This window comes from Ylistrum balloti, unplaced genomic scaffold, assembly GCF_031769215.1.
Source record: "Ylistrum balloti isolate Yb309-2 unplaced genomic scaffold, AGI_CSIRO_Ybal_v1 Utg369870, whole genome shotgun sequence".
In the NCBI taxonomy this organism is placed as follows: Eukaryota; Metazoa; Mollusca; class Bivalvia; order Pectinida; family Pectinidae; genus Ylistrum; species Ylistrum balloti.
The window spans coordinates 356,264-372,727 of NW_026782013.1; the positions used below are offsets into that span (position 1 = coordinate 356,264).

General features: G+C 34.5%; 2 protein-coding genes across 3 annotated transcripts; both read left to right on the forward strand.

Moving 5' to 3' along the window:
• The first annotated feature begins 100 nt into the window (after nt 1–100).
• LOC132545976 (WD repeat domain phosphoinositide-interacting protein 4-like) lies at nt 101–11,409 on the forward strand. Of its 2 annotated transcripts, none has more exons than XM_060209659.1 (12): nt 101–247; nt 1,586–1,708; nt 2,417–2,491; nt 3,452–3,556; nt 4,333–4,432; nt 4,791–4,885; nt 5,911–5,984; nt 6,700–6,822; nt 6,973–7,058; nt 8,658–8,759; nt 9,268–9,386; nt 9,880–11,409. In XM_060209659.1, the coding sequence occupies exons 2-12, from the start codon at nt 1,663–1,665 to the stop codon at nt 9,984–9,986; spliced, it is 1,032 nt and encodes a 343-aa protein (XP_060065642.1). In that variant the 5' UTR covers nt 101–247; nt 1,586–1,662; the 3' UTR covers nt 9,987–11,409. The 2 variants fall into 2 exon arrangements, with proteins under 2 accessions (XP_060065642.1, XP_060065643.1); XM_060209660.1 differs by having other exon boundaries at nt 1,605–1,708.
• A 2,074-nt stretch (nt 11,410–13,483) lies between these two features.
• Nucleotides 13,484–15,994, forward strand: LOC132545971 (uncharacterized transmembrane protein DDB_G0289901-like). The gene has a single exon (XM_060209654.1). The coding sequence runs from the start codon at nt 13,484–13,486 to the stop codon at nt 15,992–15,994; it is 2,511 nt and encodes an 836-aa protein (XP_060065637.1).
• Nucleotides 15,995–16,464: the final 470 nt, after the last annotated feature.

Consider the following 16,464-nt stretch of genomic DNA (forward strand, 5'->3'; position numbering starts at 1 on the left):
AATTAATATTTTCGTCTAAGCCATTGCCGTGTTTGTCCTTTAAGAACATATCCAAGCATCTAGGTGATTCTGGTTTGTTTTGATGAATCTTGGCCATCATCATCATACGTATTCGTGGATTTCGAACAGTTTATACATATATTTAGATGGCGTTTCCCCTACATGTATAAGAAACATATTGTCGAAAATAAGTCAATGATATGATAATGTCCAAACGACTGATTATCTCCGGAAAATTTGTGTAGTGGTAAGTCACGGGTAACAAATGTTTCAGAACCCAGATGTATTGTTATCGTCTCGACCTCGGTTCCGAAACGTTATGTATTTCGGATCGGTCATTTCTTCAAGCTGTATTGTTTCTACCAAATAATAATCATTTTCAACTGGTTGAAGGTTTTGTCATTATGGTTGATTGTGGAAAGACACGGAGAGAAACAGAATTAATTATGGAAGGAGGAGATTTGAAGGAAGATAATGCGCCACGGATACTTTCCACGGAAGTTGGTTCACCAACTTTTTTTGTGAAATATTGATAAAAATATATGAATACACAGAATACCTAAATTATTTCAGAAGTACCAAAATGACTTTATAAAGAGTAGACAAATATCTTCCTTAAAACTAGAAATTGAGAGTAGGCTAGAAGGCACTTTTACTAGCCTCGGTTAGTGATAATTTCTCATTACTCAAGGGATTGAGTGGCCAGCCAGAGATCGAAGGGTTATTCAATCGAACACAAGCAGCGACAGGGTATGTTTTTGATGTGTTTGACCAATCCTAAGGTAGAAGCTAAAGGAGTCGTTCATTTTAAAAATTTACTGAAACAGTTTGATTTTTAAGTACAAAAGGTATATACATCTTCATAAGCATCTGCACTAATGTTTAAAGGCACTGCTAAGTATTTTGATTTGCAACTCACACATTATTAGATAGCAGATACTTTCCACTGGTAGAAACGTCTATGGACAAACAATCAGTTTGGACATTGTAGTGTTTCAGGGATCCAAGGACAAACAATCAATTTGGACACTAGTGTTTCAGGGATCCAAGGTCAAGGCCATAGTCAGTGATGCTGGATGTTTAGAAAATATTGCTTAGTTCAATTTAAACACTAAGCAACTCAATTCTTGCATAGATTTTGGTCCATATTTATACAAGGATAAAGTAATGAGTATACTTTGGACATAGTCGTTTATCAAATTCCACTTTATGCTTTCATGGAATTTGATAAATCTTTATGCAAAGAACAAGTATAAGTGTACTTTTGACATTGTTGTGTTTCAGCAGTAAAGGTCAAGACTTCGAGGGCAAGGCCATTTTTGTCTTCATTTTCAAGTTATATTTATATGAAATAGAAAAGTAATTGTCCTGACAATATTACGTTGTGTTTTTCAGCTATGTTTAACAGACTGGAAATAAGATGATACAAAATGATATTCACAAACATCAGTTCCATTGATTTCTGATAAATCCAGCATGTTACTAAGTTACTTCTAACATGTACTTTACTGAGACTATGATTCCACACGTATGTAAATAGGTATGTAACTAATAGAAATATGTATGTAAATGTATGCTGCTGCAGCCTTTTCATGTGATCACAGAAGATGGAACCCTGCAGAAATACATTGAATTGGGTTGGCTGAATCATAAACAAGTACAATGTCATCCAAGGGAATCTTCTCCATAAGTTTTAACCAGGATCATGGTAAGCATGTCACAGAAGGAAAGCACCATTTACATATCATGATGCACATTTAAATCTTAAAATTTTCCAAAATCTATGTCTTATCAAATCGTTTATGATATTGGTCTAGTGATCATTACAGGAAAGAAAAGGGATCATGGGATGTATTTAGATATCTAAGTTGGTTAGAGCAGTTATCTTGAATCAAAGATATATGATTTGATTCTCAGTCTGATTCTATCTGTTCACTCTCCTCTAACAATATATATGGTATATAAATTCTTTGAAATGTTTCATCAGACAAAAGACCAATACATCAAACATTTAAGATGTTTCAAATCATACATTTGAAAAATATGTGGCAGCTTTATGCAAATCATACTTTTGAATTGGTGTCAGGTCAAGGCAGCTTTCTGTTAAAGTGGTACAATGTATCATAAAAGAAGCCATGTAGATATGCTTGTGGTGGGCTTTACTGAATCAAAATGACCTATTGATCCTCACACATATGGCCTCATAGCAAAAGAGTAACTTTAATGGTCAATGTTATAAATTTCACCACATTTTCTATAATAGTAAAATGAGGTTATAATTCACATATATTGCACATGTATAATTGCATATTATTATATGTATATTAATTTATTAGGAAATAACAATTGTCATCAATGGCTTTGGTGTACATGCCTGAACCAGGTGTAAATTAATCATGATCCTAATCAATTTCAGGTTGTTTCATATGTGCGACAGATTCAGGTCTTCGGATCTATAACGTCGAGCCTTTGACACAGAAGTTATATCTCAGTGAGTATGACATCGAAGTATTAATGTTAAGTATTGGTTATTGCTTAATACACATTAATGATCATTCCAGAAACTTCCTAGTATTTTTACCTTTTCAGAGCATGAGGCTCTTAACTAGCTATATAAGTTTTGATTTAAAACTGAAGCAGTCCTAAACAATGTAAAGATCAGAAAGAATAGAGACAGATTGTATTGTTCTAGAGATTGGATGACATGATGCCTGTACAGTTTCATCAATAATACTCAAACATGTACATTTATTTTTTTTAATGGAATTTATATGTATTCTCTCTGTTATGGATCACACATCATGTAGATGTATATTTACAATGACCTATTCCCTTTACCACATACAATTACATGTAAAAAGCAAAGAACTAATACTTCCAGGTACATATGATACTTTATACTAGATGATAAGGTTAAACAACAAGGAATAACAAGTTTTATTCATGGAAAATGTACATATAGGTACTGCTATCAGTAGGATCCAGACCAACAAGAGTGATGTATATGGTTGGCTGCTATCAAATGCATTGAAATACATTGAAGTTTCCATTCATGACACAGTGATGTGAATTTTATTAATTTCAGATGAAGCTGTTGATATATATTGTATGTAAATATGCTTATGCTGTTTTAAATTCAATGTCTTGCCGTTAAGATTAAAGACTAAATCATTTATAATACCCAATGTCTTTTTATAGACTTCAACCCAAGACTCTCTTGATTTACCAATTATGATAATTAATATTGCAAGTATTGACAAGTCATTAATAATATACATAAAAACCTGACTGTACACCACATGTTATCTGACACAGAAGAGTAGACAATTCAAGAGGAAGTTATTAAAGAAATCTTACTGTACATAAACCATTATCTGACAGAAAGCAGTTGACATGTAAGAGTGACTACATTTAACAAGTCTTACTGTGCACCAAACATTTTCTGACACAGACCATGACACAGTGGGAAGCCTGGCATGTGCTGAGATGTTGTTCCGTACAAACCTACTGGCTCTTGTTGGAGGTGGCAGCTTTCCCCGCTTTGATGAAAAAGCAGGTAATGATCTTATGTCAGTTTTACATGGTTCACAATGTTTGAGATGTTCTTGTTGTCAGCAGTCACTAATATAATGATTTTAATTCAAAGGGTCAAATACAGGTTGATTATATGATCAATGCTGGTAGAGTGTGGGGCAAGTCAAGGTTGTTTTCAGTGACCTGTCATCATCCAGCATTCATCTCTGATTACATTAATCTACTGAATGCCAAGACACCTGGAGAATAGATTAGGGGTGGAAGGTGGCCTCTGGGTTACAGGTTCAAGGTAGTTGCGAGGTATTGGCCGCAGGTCAGTGGTTTTTCATTACCACCTAACCTGGCACATCCTTAAATAATACACCTGTTAATAGTACATACAGCAAATATAAACAAACAAAATAATAAACACCTCAAGTTTTATATCCAGTTTTGAGGTATTAATGTTTGGGATCACCTGTCTGGCCACATGCTTTCTCAGAAAAATACCATTTCTATTTATAAATATATATTTCACTAGATAAATCAGGTGAAGTTCTAGTGTATACAGAAAAAAGTTTATACACAAAAAGAGCTTAAAAGGTTTTCCATGGTAACAATGTGATATGGATATCAATGATATCACTGACCTTATCAACAAGAAAGAGAACTCATTATACAAGGAAGTAAAATATAATATTTCAGAGTGTAACAAAAATACATTAATCAAAATTGTTGTGTTCAGAGTTAAAAGAATCTTAAAGAATCAACCAATCAAGGTAGTTTTGTTTAGTAAAATTTTTCCTGCTTGATCAACAGTACTGATTTGGGATGACTCCCAGAAGGATCCAGCTAAAAAGGTTGTTCTGGAAATAACATTTGCACAGCCAGTAGTGGCAGTCAAAATGAAAAGGGAAAGGTATGATTAAGATTGTATGAATATAAAAAAGTTTATTATTAATATTTTTCATACCTTCTTGCTTCAGTTAATGGAAATTTTAGGTTTTATCACTGAAAACTACTTTGATATCATACTTTAATATTAGTGTACTAAATATTTAAGTGTGTAAATTTAATGTGTTAATGTATGATAGTGTGTAAAGTTGTTGTTATATGTCTAATTTGTGTTAATATCATATTTGTAAATTATTGTTTCAATAAGTAAAGGTATGGCACCATCATAGTATATTAAAAGTTCCAAATGAATATAACACAATGTAGGCATGATCTGGTGCTCTAATACCTATTAACAATGATAATGTCTTTCTTTTCACTAGGTTGGTAGTTGTGCTGAGAAACCAGGTCCATGTGTTCAGTTTCCCTAACAAACCCCAAAAGTTGTTCACATTTGGCACCAGGGATAATCCTAAAGGTAATGAGATATGTTACATGTCACTCTGTTTATCTAATATTTCATAATGTACTGGTGATTTACATGTCACTCTGTTTATCTATAATGTACTGGTGATTTACATGTCACTCTGTTTATCTAATATTTCATAATGTACTGGTGATTTACATGCCACTCTGTCTATCTATCATTTTATAATGTACTGGTGATTTACATGTCACTCTGTTTATCTATAATGTACTGGTGATTTACATGTCACTCTGTTTATCTAATATTTCATAATGTACTGGTGATTTACATGTCACTCTGTTTATCTATCATTTTATAATGTACTGGTGATTTACATGTCACTCTGTTTATCTATAATGTACTGGTGATTTACATGTCACTCTGTTTATCTACTATTTTTATAATGTACTGGTGATTTACATGTCACTCTGTTTATCTACTATTTTATAATGTACTGGTGATTTACATGTCACTGTTTATCTACTATTTTATAATGTACTAGTGATAATATAACTACCAATGAAAGTGTTGATAGAATCACAACATCAATACTGAACAGTTAGACATTAAATTTCATTATTGAAACCAATATAGATAATGTAAGTACATGTATACTTGAATCAGATCCTTCTTGTTATTGTCAAAAAAAAAGTATGGGTATCTCTTAATCTACACTACAGATTTCTTTGAATGGTTTGATATCACTACAAATGAAATTGAGAAGAATTTAATTACCTTATGTATACATATACAGCTCACCAGTCAATTAGTTTCATCATGATCAGTGTAAATGTGTGTGTTAATGTTTTTTGAAATGTAAAGAAAATATTGAGGAAATATTCTTTGAAAGAAGAAGGAAAATGTGACTAATTTAATGATTTAATCAATCATAAATGCCATGACAATATGTGTGAATTAAAGTTACTTTTTCAACTTCCTACATCCTTATCGTAAACATAAAACTGGCATCTCATGTAAAGTGAAATTAAATTCAAGAACAGTAGTTTTTAGATTTTAAGTATGTTTTACTTGATCAGGTCTGTGTGAGGTCAGTGGGTTTGGCCAGACTTTGGTGTTTCCTGGACACAAGTGTGGAAGTATTCAAATTGTGGTATGTAGCACCTACCTAACAAATACATGTAGTTTAAGCAGGTAGATACATAATCAGTTAAAGGCTACATATTTCTGTTGTTTGTTATTTTATACCCATCCACAATGCTGATACCCTCTAAAACATAAGTGCAATAATACTGCAAAACAATACTGTTACAAATATTCACATTGCTGCAGAATTATTATTTGCTGTCACTTTTGATTAAAGTCTATTGTACTTGTATAAATAGATGTGCATAACCTGTAAGATTTGAAGTCTGTAATGTATTTCTGTATATCATCCTTTACTACCTTTACTATAGGCATTATTTTACAAAGAGTTAACAAGACAGGTAGAGAGACTTGTACTATTTATGTGATGAGATTTTAATAATCTTGATTACCTCCCTACTAAAGTGAACCTTGATAATTTCCCTTCCCCAGGACAGGTAATGTAATTTGTAGTAATTAGGTCAATATATTTCAACTGGGATTGATTACCTCCCCATTTCCCGGGTAAAGTGATATGTAGTACTGGGTATTTGATTCAATAGATTTCAAAACACAGACACGATTGGCCCTCTTCCCTCGGACAGGTAAAGTCATGAGTATAACTAAGTTCATAGACTTTTACACACACATAGTTTGGATTACCTCACTTCTTTCAGGAATTGAGTAAAGTCATATTTATAGTACTGAATATATCATAAGGTTTTAACACTCTCTTTTGGTAGGATCTGGAGACTACTCAGCCTGGTCAGTCCTCCTCACCTATTACCATCAATGCCCATCAGAATGACCTTGCTTGTCTTGCACTCAACCAGAATGGCACACTCCTGGCAACTGCTTCTAAAAAGGTAACGCAAGATTATATGTAATGAGGAATACTGTTGAGGAGCAATGTGTTAATTGTATTCATAGTACACAAAATAGTGTTAATACCTGGTAAATTATATTGGTCATCAAATTCTGTAAAACTAGGTAAATACACTGAGGTCTTGTTTCAGGGAACACTAATAAGGGTGTTTGACCTTGTGACCAAAAAACAAGTTGTAGAGCTGAGGAGAGGAGCAGACACTGCAATGTTATACTGGTAAGGCTATCATCCTATAACAAATACTATCACAGACACCACAATGTTATACTGGTAAGGCTATCATCCTTTAACAAATACTATTACAGACACCACAATGTTATACTGGTAAGGCTATCATCCTTTAACAAATACTATCACAGACACCACAATGTTATACTGGTAAGGCTATCATCCTTTAACAAATATTATCACAGACACCACAATGTTATACTGGTAAGGCTATCATCCTATAACAAATACTATCACAGACACCACAATGTTATACTGGTAAGGCTATCATCCTTTAACAAATACTATCACAGACACCACAATGTTATACTGGTAAGGCTATCATCCTATAACAAATACTATCACAGACACCACAATGTTATACTGGTAAGGCTATCATCCTTTAACAAATACTATCACAGACACCACAATGTTATACTGGTAAGGCTATCATCCTATAACAAATACTATCACAGACACCACAATGTTATACTGGTAAGGCTATCATCCTATAACAAATACTATCACAGACACCACAATGTTATACTGGTAAGGCTATCATCCTTTAACAAATACTATCACAGACACCACAATGTTATACTGGTAAGGCTATCATCCTATAACAAATTCTATTACAGACATCACAATGTTATACTGGTAAGGCTATCATCCTTTAACAAATACTATCACAGACACCACAATGTTATACTGGTAAGGCTATCATCCTATAACAAATACTATCACAGACACCACAATGTTATACTGGTAAGGCTATCATCCTATAACCAATACTATTACAGACACCACAATGTTATACTGGTAAGGCTGTCATCCTTTAACAAAAACTATTACAGACACCACAATGTTATACTGGTAAGGCTATCATCCTATAACAAATACTATCACAGACACCACAATGTTATACTGGTAAGGCTATCATCCTTTAACAAATACTATCACAGACACCACAATGTTATACTGGTAAGGCTATCATCCTTTAACAAATACTATCACAGACACCACAATGTTATACTGGTAAGGCTATCATCCTTTAACAAATACTATCACAGACACCACAATGTTATACTGGTAAGGCTATCGTCCTATAACAAATTCTATTACAGACATCACAATGTTATACTGGTAAGGCTATCATCCTATAACAAATTCTAATACAGACATCACAATGTTATACTGGTAAGGCTATCATCCTTTAACAAATACTATCACAGACACCACAATGTTATACTGGTAAGGCTATCATCCTATAACAAATACTATTACAGACACCACAATGTTATACTGGTAAGGCTATCATCCTATAACCAATTCTATCACAGACACCACAAAGTTTTACTGGTAAGGCTATCGTCCTATAACAAATTCTATCATAGACACCACAAAGTTTTACTGGTAAGGCTATTGTCCTATAACAAATTCTATCACAGACACCACAAAGTTTTACTGGTAAGTCTATCATCCTATTACAAATTCTATCACAGACACAGCCATGATAATTCGCTGATGTATATAGATCAGATATATTGACCTAATGAAGGTTTTCATTTTTTAAATTGAAATTTAAACCCTACAATATTTTATTTGTAGTATCTCCTTCAGCCATGACTCAGCTTTTCTCTGTGCATCAAGTGACAAGGGAACAGTCCATATATTTGCTGTCAAAGAAACTCATTTGAATAAAAGATCCTCGTGAGTACACTTCAAGAGATGATTTGATGTTGAGAACTATAAAGTTATCAGAGAGATGAAACATTATTTTTCTAGTTGTCCAGAGCACTAATAATGCAATGTAAATATATCTATGTATCCCTAATCCACTGAAAATATGTGTGTACCTCTGATCCCCTACCAATACATCTGTGTACCTGATCCCATATAAATTTGTTTATGTACCCCTGATCCCTAGTAATATATATATACTCAGTCCCCTGTAATGATATCTATGTACACCTGATCCCCTGTAATGTCTGTATATCTAGTCCCCTATAAAATTATTTGTGTACACAGTCCTTTCATCCATGATAAATATGTCTGTACCATTTATCACATGTTATGATGTCTATATACATCTCTCTGATGTGTAGAAGTATAAAATGTAAACATTATAGAAACATTCTTATATATTCATAAGAAAAAATTGAAATTTCCAGCACATCATATATTTGCATTTTGCACTGATATTTATTTTACTCCACAGCTTCAAACAAATGGGGTTCCTCGGAACTTATGTGGAGTCCCAGTGGGGCCTTGCCAGCTTCACTGTGGCTGCTGAATGTGCCTGTGCTTGTGCATTTGGACCAGGACATTCAGTCATAGGTACAAATTCTTCATCTATTAGTTCATCATAAATCTTTGGAAGGTTCAAACTCCATTGTTAATAGATAATTGTATACAATCATTTTATTACCAAACCACTATATTAATGTATTATTTGGTCAATATATGTGTTAATCTAATTCTATCGTTAAATCCAAGGGTCCTATTCTTGATTTACCATCCATTTCTGTGCCATTGCAAGTATATGGCATTACTTGGTTTGTTTTCATTTACAGTGGTTCTTGAATACTATGACCTTGTTGATAAATGATAAAAGGAACTTTATAAGCATAAAGGTAAAAATTTCTTGGATTGGATTTTTGGCATTGCTCCAAGAAACTTTTCCTGAAGAATGACTTTAATCAGCCTGGTTATTGACCAGTTTCTGAAATATGGAGTTAGTTAATCAGCTGCATAGAAATGAGATCTTTTTGATTTTTGCCATTATGAATACCAAGGATACCTTTATATTATTTCTCTTTTCTGTTTTCAGCCGTGTGTGTGGATGGAACTTTCCATAAATATGTGTTCACCACTGATGGCAACTGTAACAGGGAGGCATATGATGTATATCTAGACCTAGGGGATGACATGGAATAGAGCAAACGGGGAATGGCATTTGCCATACCTTACAAACAAGGGAGATATGAATACAGGATGTATGAACAAGGGTTGACCAATTGAAACTTGAAAAGGATGTTGTTTTATTGTGTCACCAGTGATAAAAGACTTGTTTGTGATTACATTATTGTATAATTATAAAACAACTGATTGATAATTGTTGTTATTAAAGCACTATCTAATGAAATGTATATGTACATATATATATGAAGGATATAGAAATTTTTGACCGTTACAAATGTCTTGGTATTGTATTTAAACAAAGTAGGAATTTTGCAGAAGCAAAAATTAATCTTGTACGACAGGCTACAAAAGCCAAGTGTGCTCTGTATACTAGAATTCATAGTTTAAGATTACCTGTTGACTGTCAATTAATACATTTTGACCAAACAATTGTTCCTATATTGTTATACGGATGTGAAATCTGGGGTTTCTCAAGCACAGCCTGTATAGACAAAGTACATTTAGATTTTTTGAGAAATGTACTTGGTGTTAAAAAAAGTACACCGAGATATATGTTGTATGGTGACACTGGACGTGTACATATCAAAACACGGATGGTTACTTACTGGGCTAGAATTGTCGAGTCACATGACTGTAAACTTGCTCACATAGTGTACAATTTTTTGTTGAAATACAATTACTTTAACAATTGCCAGTCTCAGTGGTTACAAGCAGTAAAGTCTACATTGGACAATTGTGGTATGAGTAATATTTGGCATACACTACTGCAGACAGAGGTCATCAAAATACCATTAAAATCTCATGAAGTTATCATTAAAATCATTAAAAGTGTTAAAAATGGCCATTAAATCTTGTATTGATATATTTTAACAGGTTTCTGCTTAAGCCATTAAAAAGGCACTTAAAATCTTGTTTTAAGATACAATTACAAAGAATTAATTGTCATTTAACACCCAAAATTTGATGTAACATGCTGTTAAAAAAATTAATGTTGATAAAAGATACTTGAAATTTGTATCTTTGTGTTTTAATTGCACTTAACAGAAAAATAATGGCCATTAAAACGTTTCCTTAATTTTGTACACGACCCAAGTTCATTTTAATTATTATTACTTTCTTTGCATGACAACAAAGTGACTTAATTGCCATTAACTTTGCTATAAATTATTTAATTGCCATTAACAGTCAATGAACAAATGCTTTATCTGAAATTTTATTGAAGGTGTTTTCCAAGTGCCATTAAATTTCAACAACCAATTAATTAACAGGCATTAAATTCTTTAAGTAAAAAGTAATTTCATGCAAGTCTATAAATCTCTAAATTTAAGTGTCATTAAAACAATCTTATGTATATATATGCCATTACTTTAAATTTGGATACATATGTATTTGACTGGATTTGCAATTGATCACAAATAAAATTGCATTATATAAATCATGTATTTTCTTGGCTTATCAATTCCTAGGGAAAATTGTAGTTTCTTACATTTTAGTTTGTAATCATAAACATTCAATAAAAAATTGTTGATATTTTTCAATAGACTAAGCTGTGAAGTACACGGCAAACATATATCTATACCTTTTGAGTGAAACACTAATTTACATGCGTTTGTACTGAACCTTGTCACTGTTCAAAATCCATATTTTCTCTGTTTCAATCGCTGTCACCAGGGGTATTGAAAGGCGGTTTGTCAGAATATAACTACATCTAGCTTTTGCAGATTTTGGCAAGTCATTATTCTGAGCAATTGCAAACCATAGTTTGGTTTCTGAATCAAAATGGATATCTTTTATCCATTCCACAAAAGCTAAAAATTGTGAACTACATGCATCATTCATGGCTTTATGCTCTACAAAGTATAAAATACGTCGGAAACCAACAAATTTCCCTGACTTAACTTTTCGTTCAGGTGGACCTCTGTCAAATTCACAGCATATAAATGATGAAATAGTAAGTGCGTTGCTTCTTTCTTTTACTTCAGAACAGTATGACACTTCATGGCGAGTGATTGGATGCGTTTCCTTGTGGTAATAGTACTTGAAGTACCGTTCACAATTACATCCTGATGTATTGCACTCTCTATGAATTGCCTTAACATCTCTCTTTTTCAGTACAACATACTTTGCTGAATCACTTTTATTTTGTGACTCTTCTCCAATCAAATCATTTACATTCATTTGTAAGGAGTTCAAAGAAATGCGTCCAGAGCTCAACATGTAGTGGCACCAGTCATGTAAAAGGAAGGTTTCTATAGTGGTGGCTTCAGGATATCGCTTATTTAGAACTCTCTTACAGATCCAGGAATTGAATCTTTCGTAAGTGTACATCCATGTTCTGTAAACTGGCCCGAACCGCCTTAGACCCTCTGGAATGTCATGTAGAAGACGTATTGTAATGTTCTGCAAATGCAGCGGGAAGTACATTTCTAGCATAACAAGAGCCTTATTTAACTTTCATTCTAAAATGTCAATGTCGGTTGCTGTGATACTCTCTTTACAGATTTCAGCTAAGCAGTCAAATAGAAGAAAAAGGGTTTCTCTACATTGCTGCTCTAATAGGCCATGTAAACAGAATTTAAGAATACCATTTGTGGCGAGTTGTTTCCAGTCATGAGATTTTAAACAAGTAGTTTTACTAATAAAGTTGGATGGTTTTAATCCAAAACCTATTGGAACACGAATACTCTTTGCACGCTCATCCGCAAGGATTATTTCAGTTTTCGATAACTGGAATGGGAGATCAGATGTTTTCTTTTCGTCGCACATTTATTTTGAGAATTAAACTTTTTTCTCTTATTAGAAATTCTTAGTGTCTCTGTTTCAGTGGTTTCACCTTCGGAGTCGGATTGAAGATTACAAGCAATGTTTTCACCATGATCAACATTAGCACTAGTGTTGCCTCTGGAAAGAAGATGGAAGCGATTCATTTTCTTTTCAGAATTGATGATTTTTTCCATGTTGACTTTGTTACCAGTGACCACATTCATAACATTCTGTACTACATCTTTTATTGTGTGACATGCATCGGGGAAGCATTCATTCACTCTGTCATGTCCCTCTAATTTTGCTAACACATTGTTTTTACATCCAGTGGCAGTGGCAACACAGTTTGCTTGGGTTTTGTTTTTTGTCTTTTCATAAGCTTTTCTGTAGTCTAGCACCTTAGAGAAATTCCGTTCGGGGGGTTTCAAAGACTCATCTTTGTTTTTTTTCACAAAATGCAAACAGTCTAAACGAAGAACATCATTCTTATCAATTAACAAAAATTTTCCTTTTCATAGTTGCACCTCAACTGAAACCAAAGTCCAGGGAAGTGTGGCAACGGCTAGGAGCCAATCTGCAAAACCGGAGAAAATACATGTGTGATGAGGACGAAGGAAAACATATTTTAAAACCTGTAAAATCTAGCAGCCACGGTACCGATATTGTGCCAAGTACCAGTTCAGACGGTCCGGATCAATTTACAATTGGGCAAATGGTTCAGCTGACCAAAAAGCATGAATAAAAATAGCATGGCATCAGGGATTATTGTATCCACACATATGGATGACATGTTTGTTGATATTGCCATTCAATCTGTAAATGAAATTTCTTCAGAGGACAGAGACTCAGAGTCTGAACTACCTGAATCTGCAAGTAATGGTGAAACAAACTTATCCAGCAAACTAATAAATCATGTCATCAAGTGGAGGAAAGATCGTCTTGCTGCAGCAAATTTGAACAAAAGGAAACAACCAGATGATGATAAACCAAATGCTGAGAAAATTAAAAAACATGTGACGGTAACTACTGTTGGAAACAGTTCAGGTGGAAAGGGTACAGAAATTCCAGGGAACAGTTCTGGTGGTAAGAGTACAGAAATTCCAAGGAAAGGGAGTTCTGGTGGTAAGAGTACAGAAATTCTAAGGAAAGGGGGTTCTGGTGGTAAGAGTACAGAAATTCCAAGGAAAGGGAGTTCAGGTGGTAAGAGTACAGATAATCCAGGGAACAGTTCTGGTAGTAAGAGTACAGAAATTCCAAGGAAAGGGAGTTCAGGTGGTAAGAGTACAGAAATTCCAAGGAAAGGGAGTTCAGGTGGTAAGAGTACAGAAATTCCAAGGAAAGGGAGTTCTGGTGGTAAGAGTACAGAAATTCCAAGGAAAGGGAGTTCAGGTGGTAAGAGTACAGATAATCCAGGGAACAGTTCTGGTAGTAAGAGTACAGAAATTCCAAGGAAAGGGAGTTCAGGTGGTAAGAGTACAGAAATTCCAGGGAACAGTTCTGGTGGTAAGAGTACAGAAATTCCAAGGAAAGGGAGTTCTGGTGGTAAGAGTACAGAAATTCCAAGGAAAGGGGGTTCTGGTGGTAAGAGTACAGAAATTCCAAGGAAAGGGAGTTCTGGTGGTAAGAGTACAGAAATTCCAAGGAAAGGGAGTTCAGGTGGTAAGAGTACAGAAAATCCAAGGAAAGGGAGTTCTGGTGGTAAGAGTACAGAAATTCCAAGGAAAGGGGGTTCTGGTGGTAAGAGTACAGAAAATCCAAGGAAAGGGAGTTCTGGTGGTAAGAGTACAGAAATTCCAAGGAAAGGGGGTTCTGGTGGTAAGAGTACAGAAAATCCAAGGAAAGGGAGTTCTGGTGGTAAGAGTACAGAGATTCCAAGGAAAGGGGGTTCTGGTGGTAAGAGTACAGAAAATCCAAGGAAAGGGAGGTCTGGTGGTAAGAGTACAGAAATTCCAGGGAACAGTTCTGGTGGTAAGAGTACAGAAATTCCAAGGAAAGGGAGTTCTGGTGGTAAGAGTACAGAAATTCCAAGGAAAGGGAGTTCAGGTGGTAAGAGTACAGATAATCCAGGGAACAGTTCTGGTAGTAAGAGTACAGAAATTCCAAGGAAAGGGAGTTCAGGTGGTAAGAGTACAGAAATTCCAAGGAAAAGGAGGTCTGGTGGTAAGAGTACAGAAATTCCAAGGAAAGGGGGTTCTGGTGGTAAGAGTACAGAAATTCCAAGGAAAGGGAGTTCAGGTGGTAAGAGTACAGATAATCCAGGGAACAGTTCTGGTGGTAAGAGTACAGAAATTCCAAGGAAAAGGAGGTCTGGTGGTAAGAGTACAGAAATTCCAAGGAAAGGGAGTTCAGGTGGTAAGAGTACAGATAATCCAGGGAACAGTTCTGGTGGTAAGAGTACAGAAATTCCAAGGAAAAGGAGGTCTGGTGGTAAGAGTACAGATAATCCAGGGAACAGTTCTGGTGGTAAGAGTACAGAAATTCCAGGGAACAGTTCTGGTGGTAAGAGTACAGAAATTCCAAGGAAAAGGAGGTCTGGTGGTAAGAGTACAGAAATTCCAAGGAAAGGGAGTTCTGTTGGTAAGAGTACAGATAATCAAGGGAACAGTTCTGGTGGTAAGAGTACAGAAATTCCAGGGGACTGTTCTGTTGGTAAGAGTACAGAAATTCCAGGGAACAGTTCTGGTGGTAAGAGTACAGAAATTCCAAGGAAAGGGAGTTATGTTGGTAAGAGTACAGATAATCCAGGGAACAGTTCTGGTGGTAAGAGTACAGAAATTCCAGGGAACAGTTCTGGTGGTAAGAGTACAGAAATTCCAGGGAACAGGTCTGGTGGTAAGAGTACAGAAATTCCAGGGAACAGGTCTGGTGGTAAGAGTACAGAAATTCCAGGGAACAGTTCTGGTGGTAAGAGTACAGAAATTCCCAAGTTCAAAAGTTTTGTGTTGATGGAGTATTCCAACGAACAATTATATTGGGGAATTTTACAAACGGCTGACATGACAAATGATTTCATCATAAGGAACACTTGCAAACCATTTTACAAAGACCAGAAAGTTTCAATTGACGAATTCGAGATGAAAATCAGTACCCGAGATTATGAAGTAAATCCTGACATGAAATATTGTGTATGGAAACTTGCTTGTGAAAACCAGTTCATTAAACTTTTACCTAAAGGGAAATTTGGAACAATAGTAATGAAAGACGACCACATGAAGGACATGTTTTTCAAGGAATTTCAGAAGAATTTGGAAAAATACTGACTAGATTTCACATAATTTCAGCCTAGATATGATGTAGATGAAAATGTATACAAAACAAAGAACATTACAAGTTTTGTCAGACTTTATTTTTCTGTTCTATTAAATATATGTGTATACAAATAACATCAATACAAACATGATTGCAATACAAGTGGCATTGCATATCATAGAGTTCTCTCATACTATAAAAATGATATTAGCATATCGTACAAGCTAGGTATAAATTACCTTTTTTTCATTCAGGGCAGGAAGTCTTGCATCCTAAATATTTATGTAAGACAAATTGTCTTACATTATTCTACATTCTCTGCACTACTGGAAAATTTCATAGTAAAATGGAAGGAACATTCATGTTGAAAAACTTGTCTAATTTCTGCACATTCTTTTCATTTTACCATTCAAAGTGATAGATTGAAGGCATCCTTTCAATATTGTAACAATAGTGCTTTCACAACATAATGATGTAATAA

Coding starts and splice junctions, on each gene's coding strand:
- LOC132545976 (XM_060209659.1), top strand. CDS start 1,663: ATGTCATCCAAGGGAATCTTCTCCATAAGTTTTAACCAGGATCATG. Junction 3,557..4,332: donor CCGCTTTGATGAAAAAGCAG/GTAATGATCTTA, acceptor CTTGATCAACAG/TACTGATTTGGGATGACTCC. Junction 6,823..6,972: donor TGGCAACTGCTTCTAAAAAG/GTAACGCAAGAT, acceptor GTCTTGTTTCAG/GGAACACTAATAAGGGTGTT.
- LOC132545971 (XM_060209654.1), top strand. CDS start 13,484: ATGGCATCAGGGATTATTGTATCCACACATATGGATGACATGTTTGTT.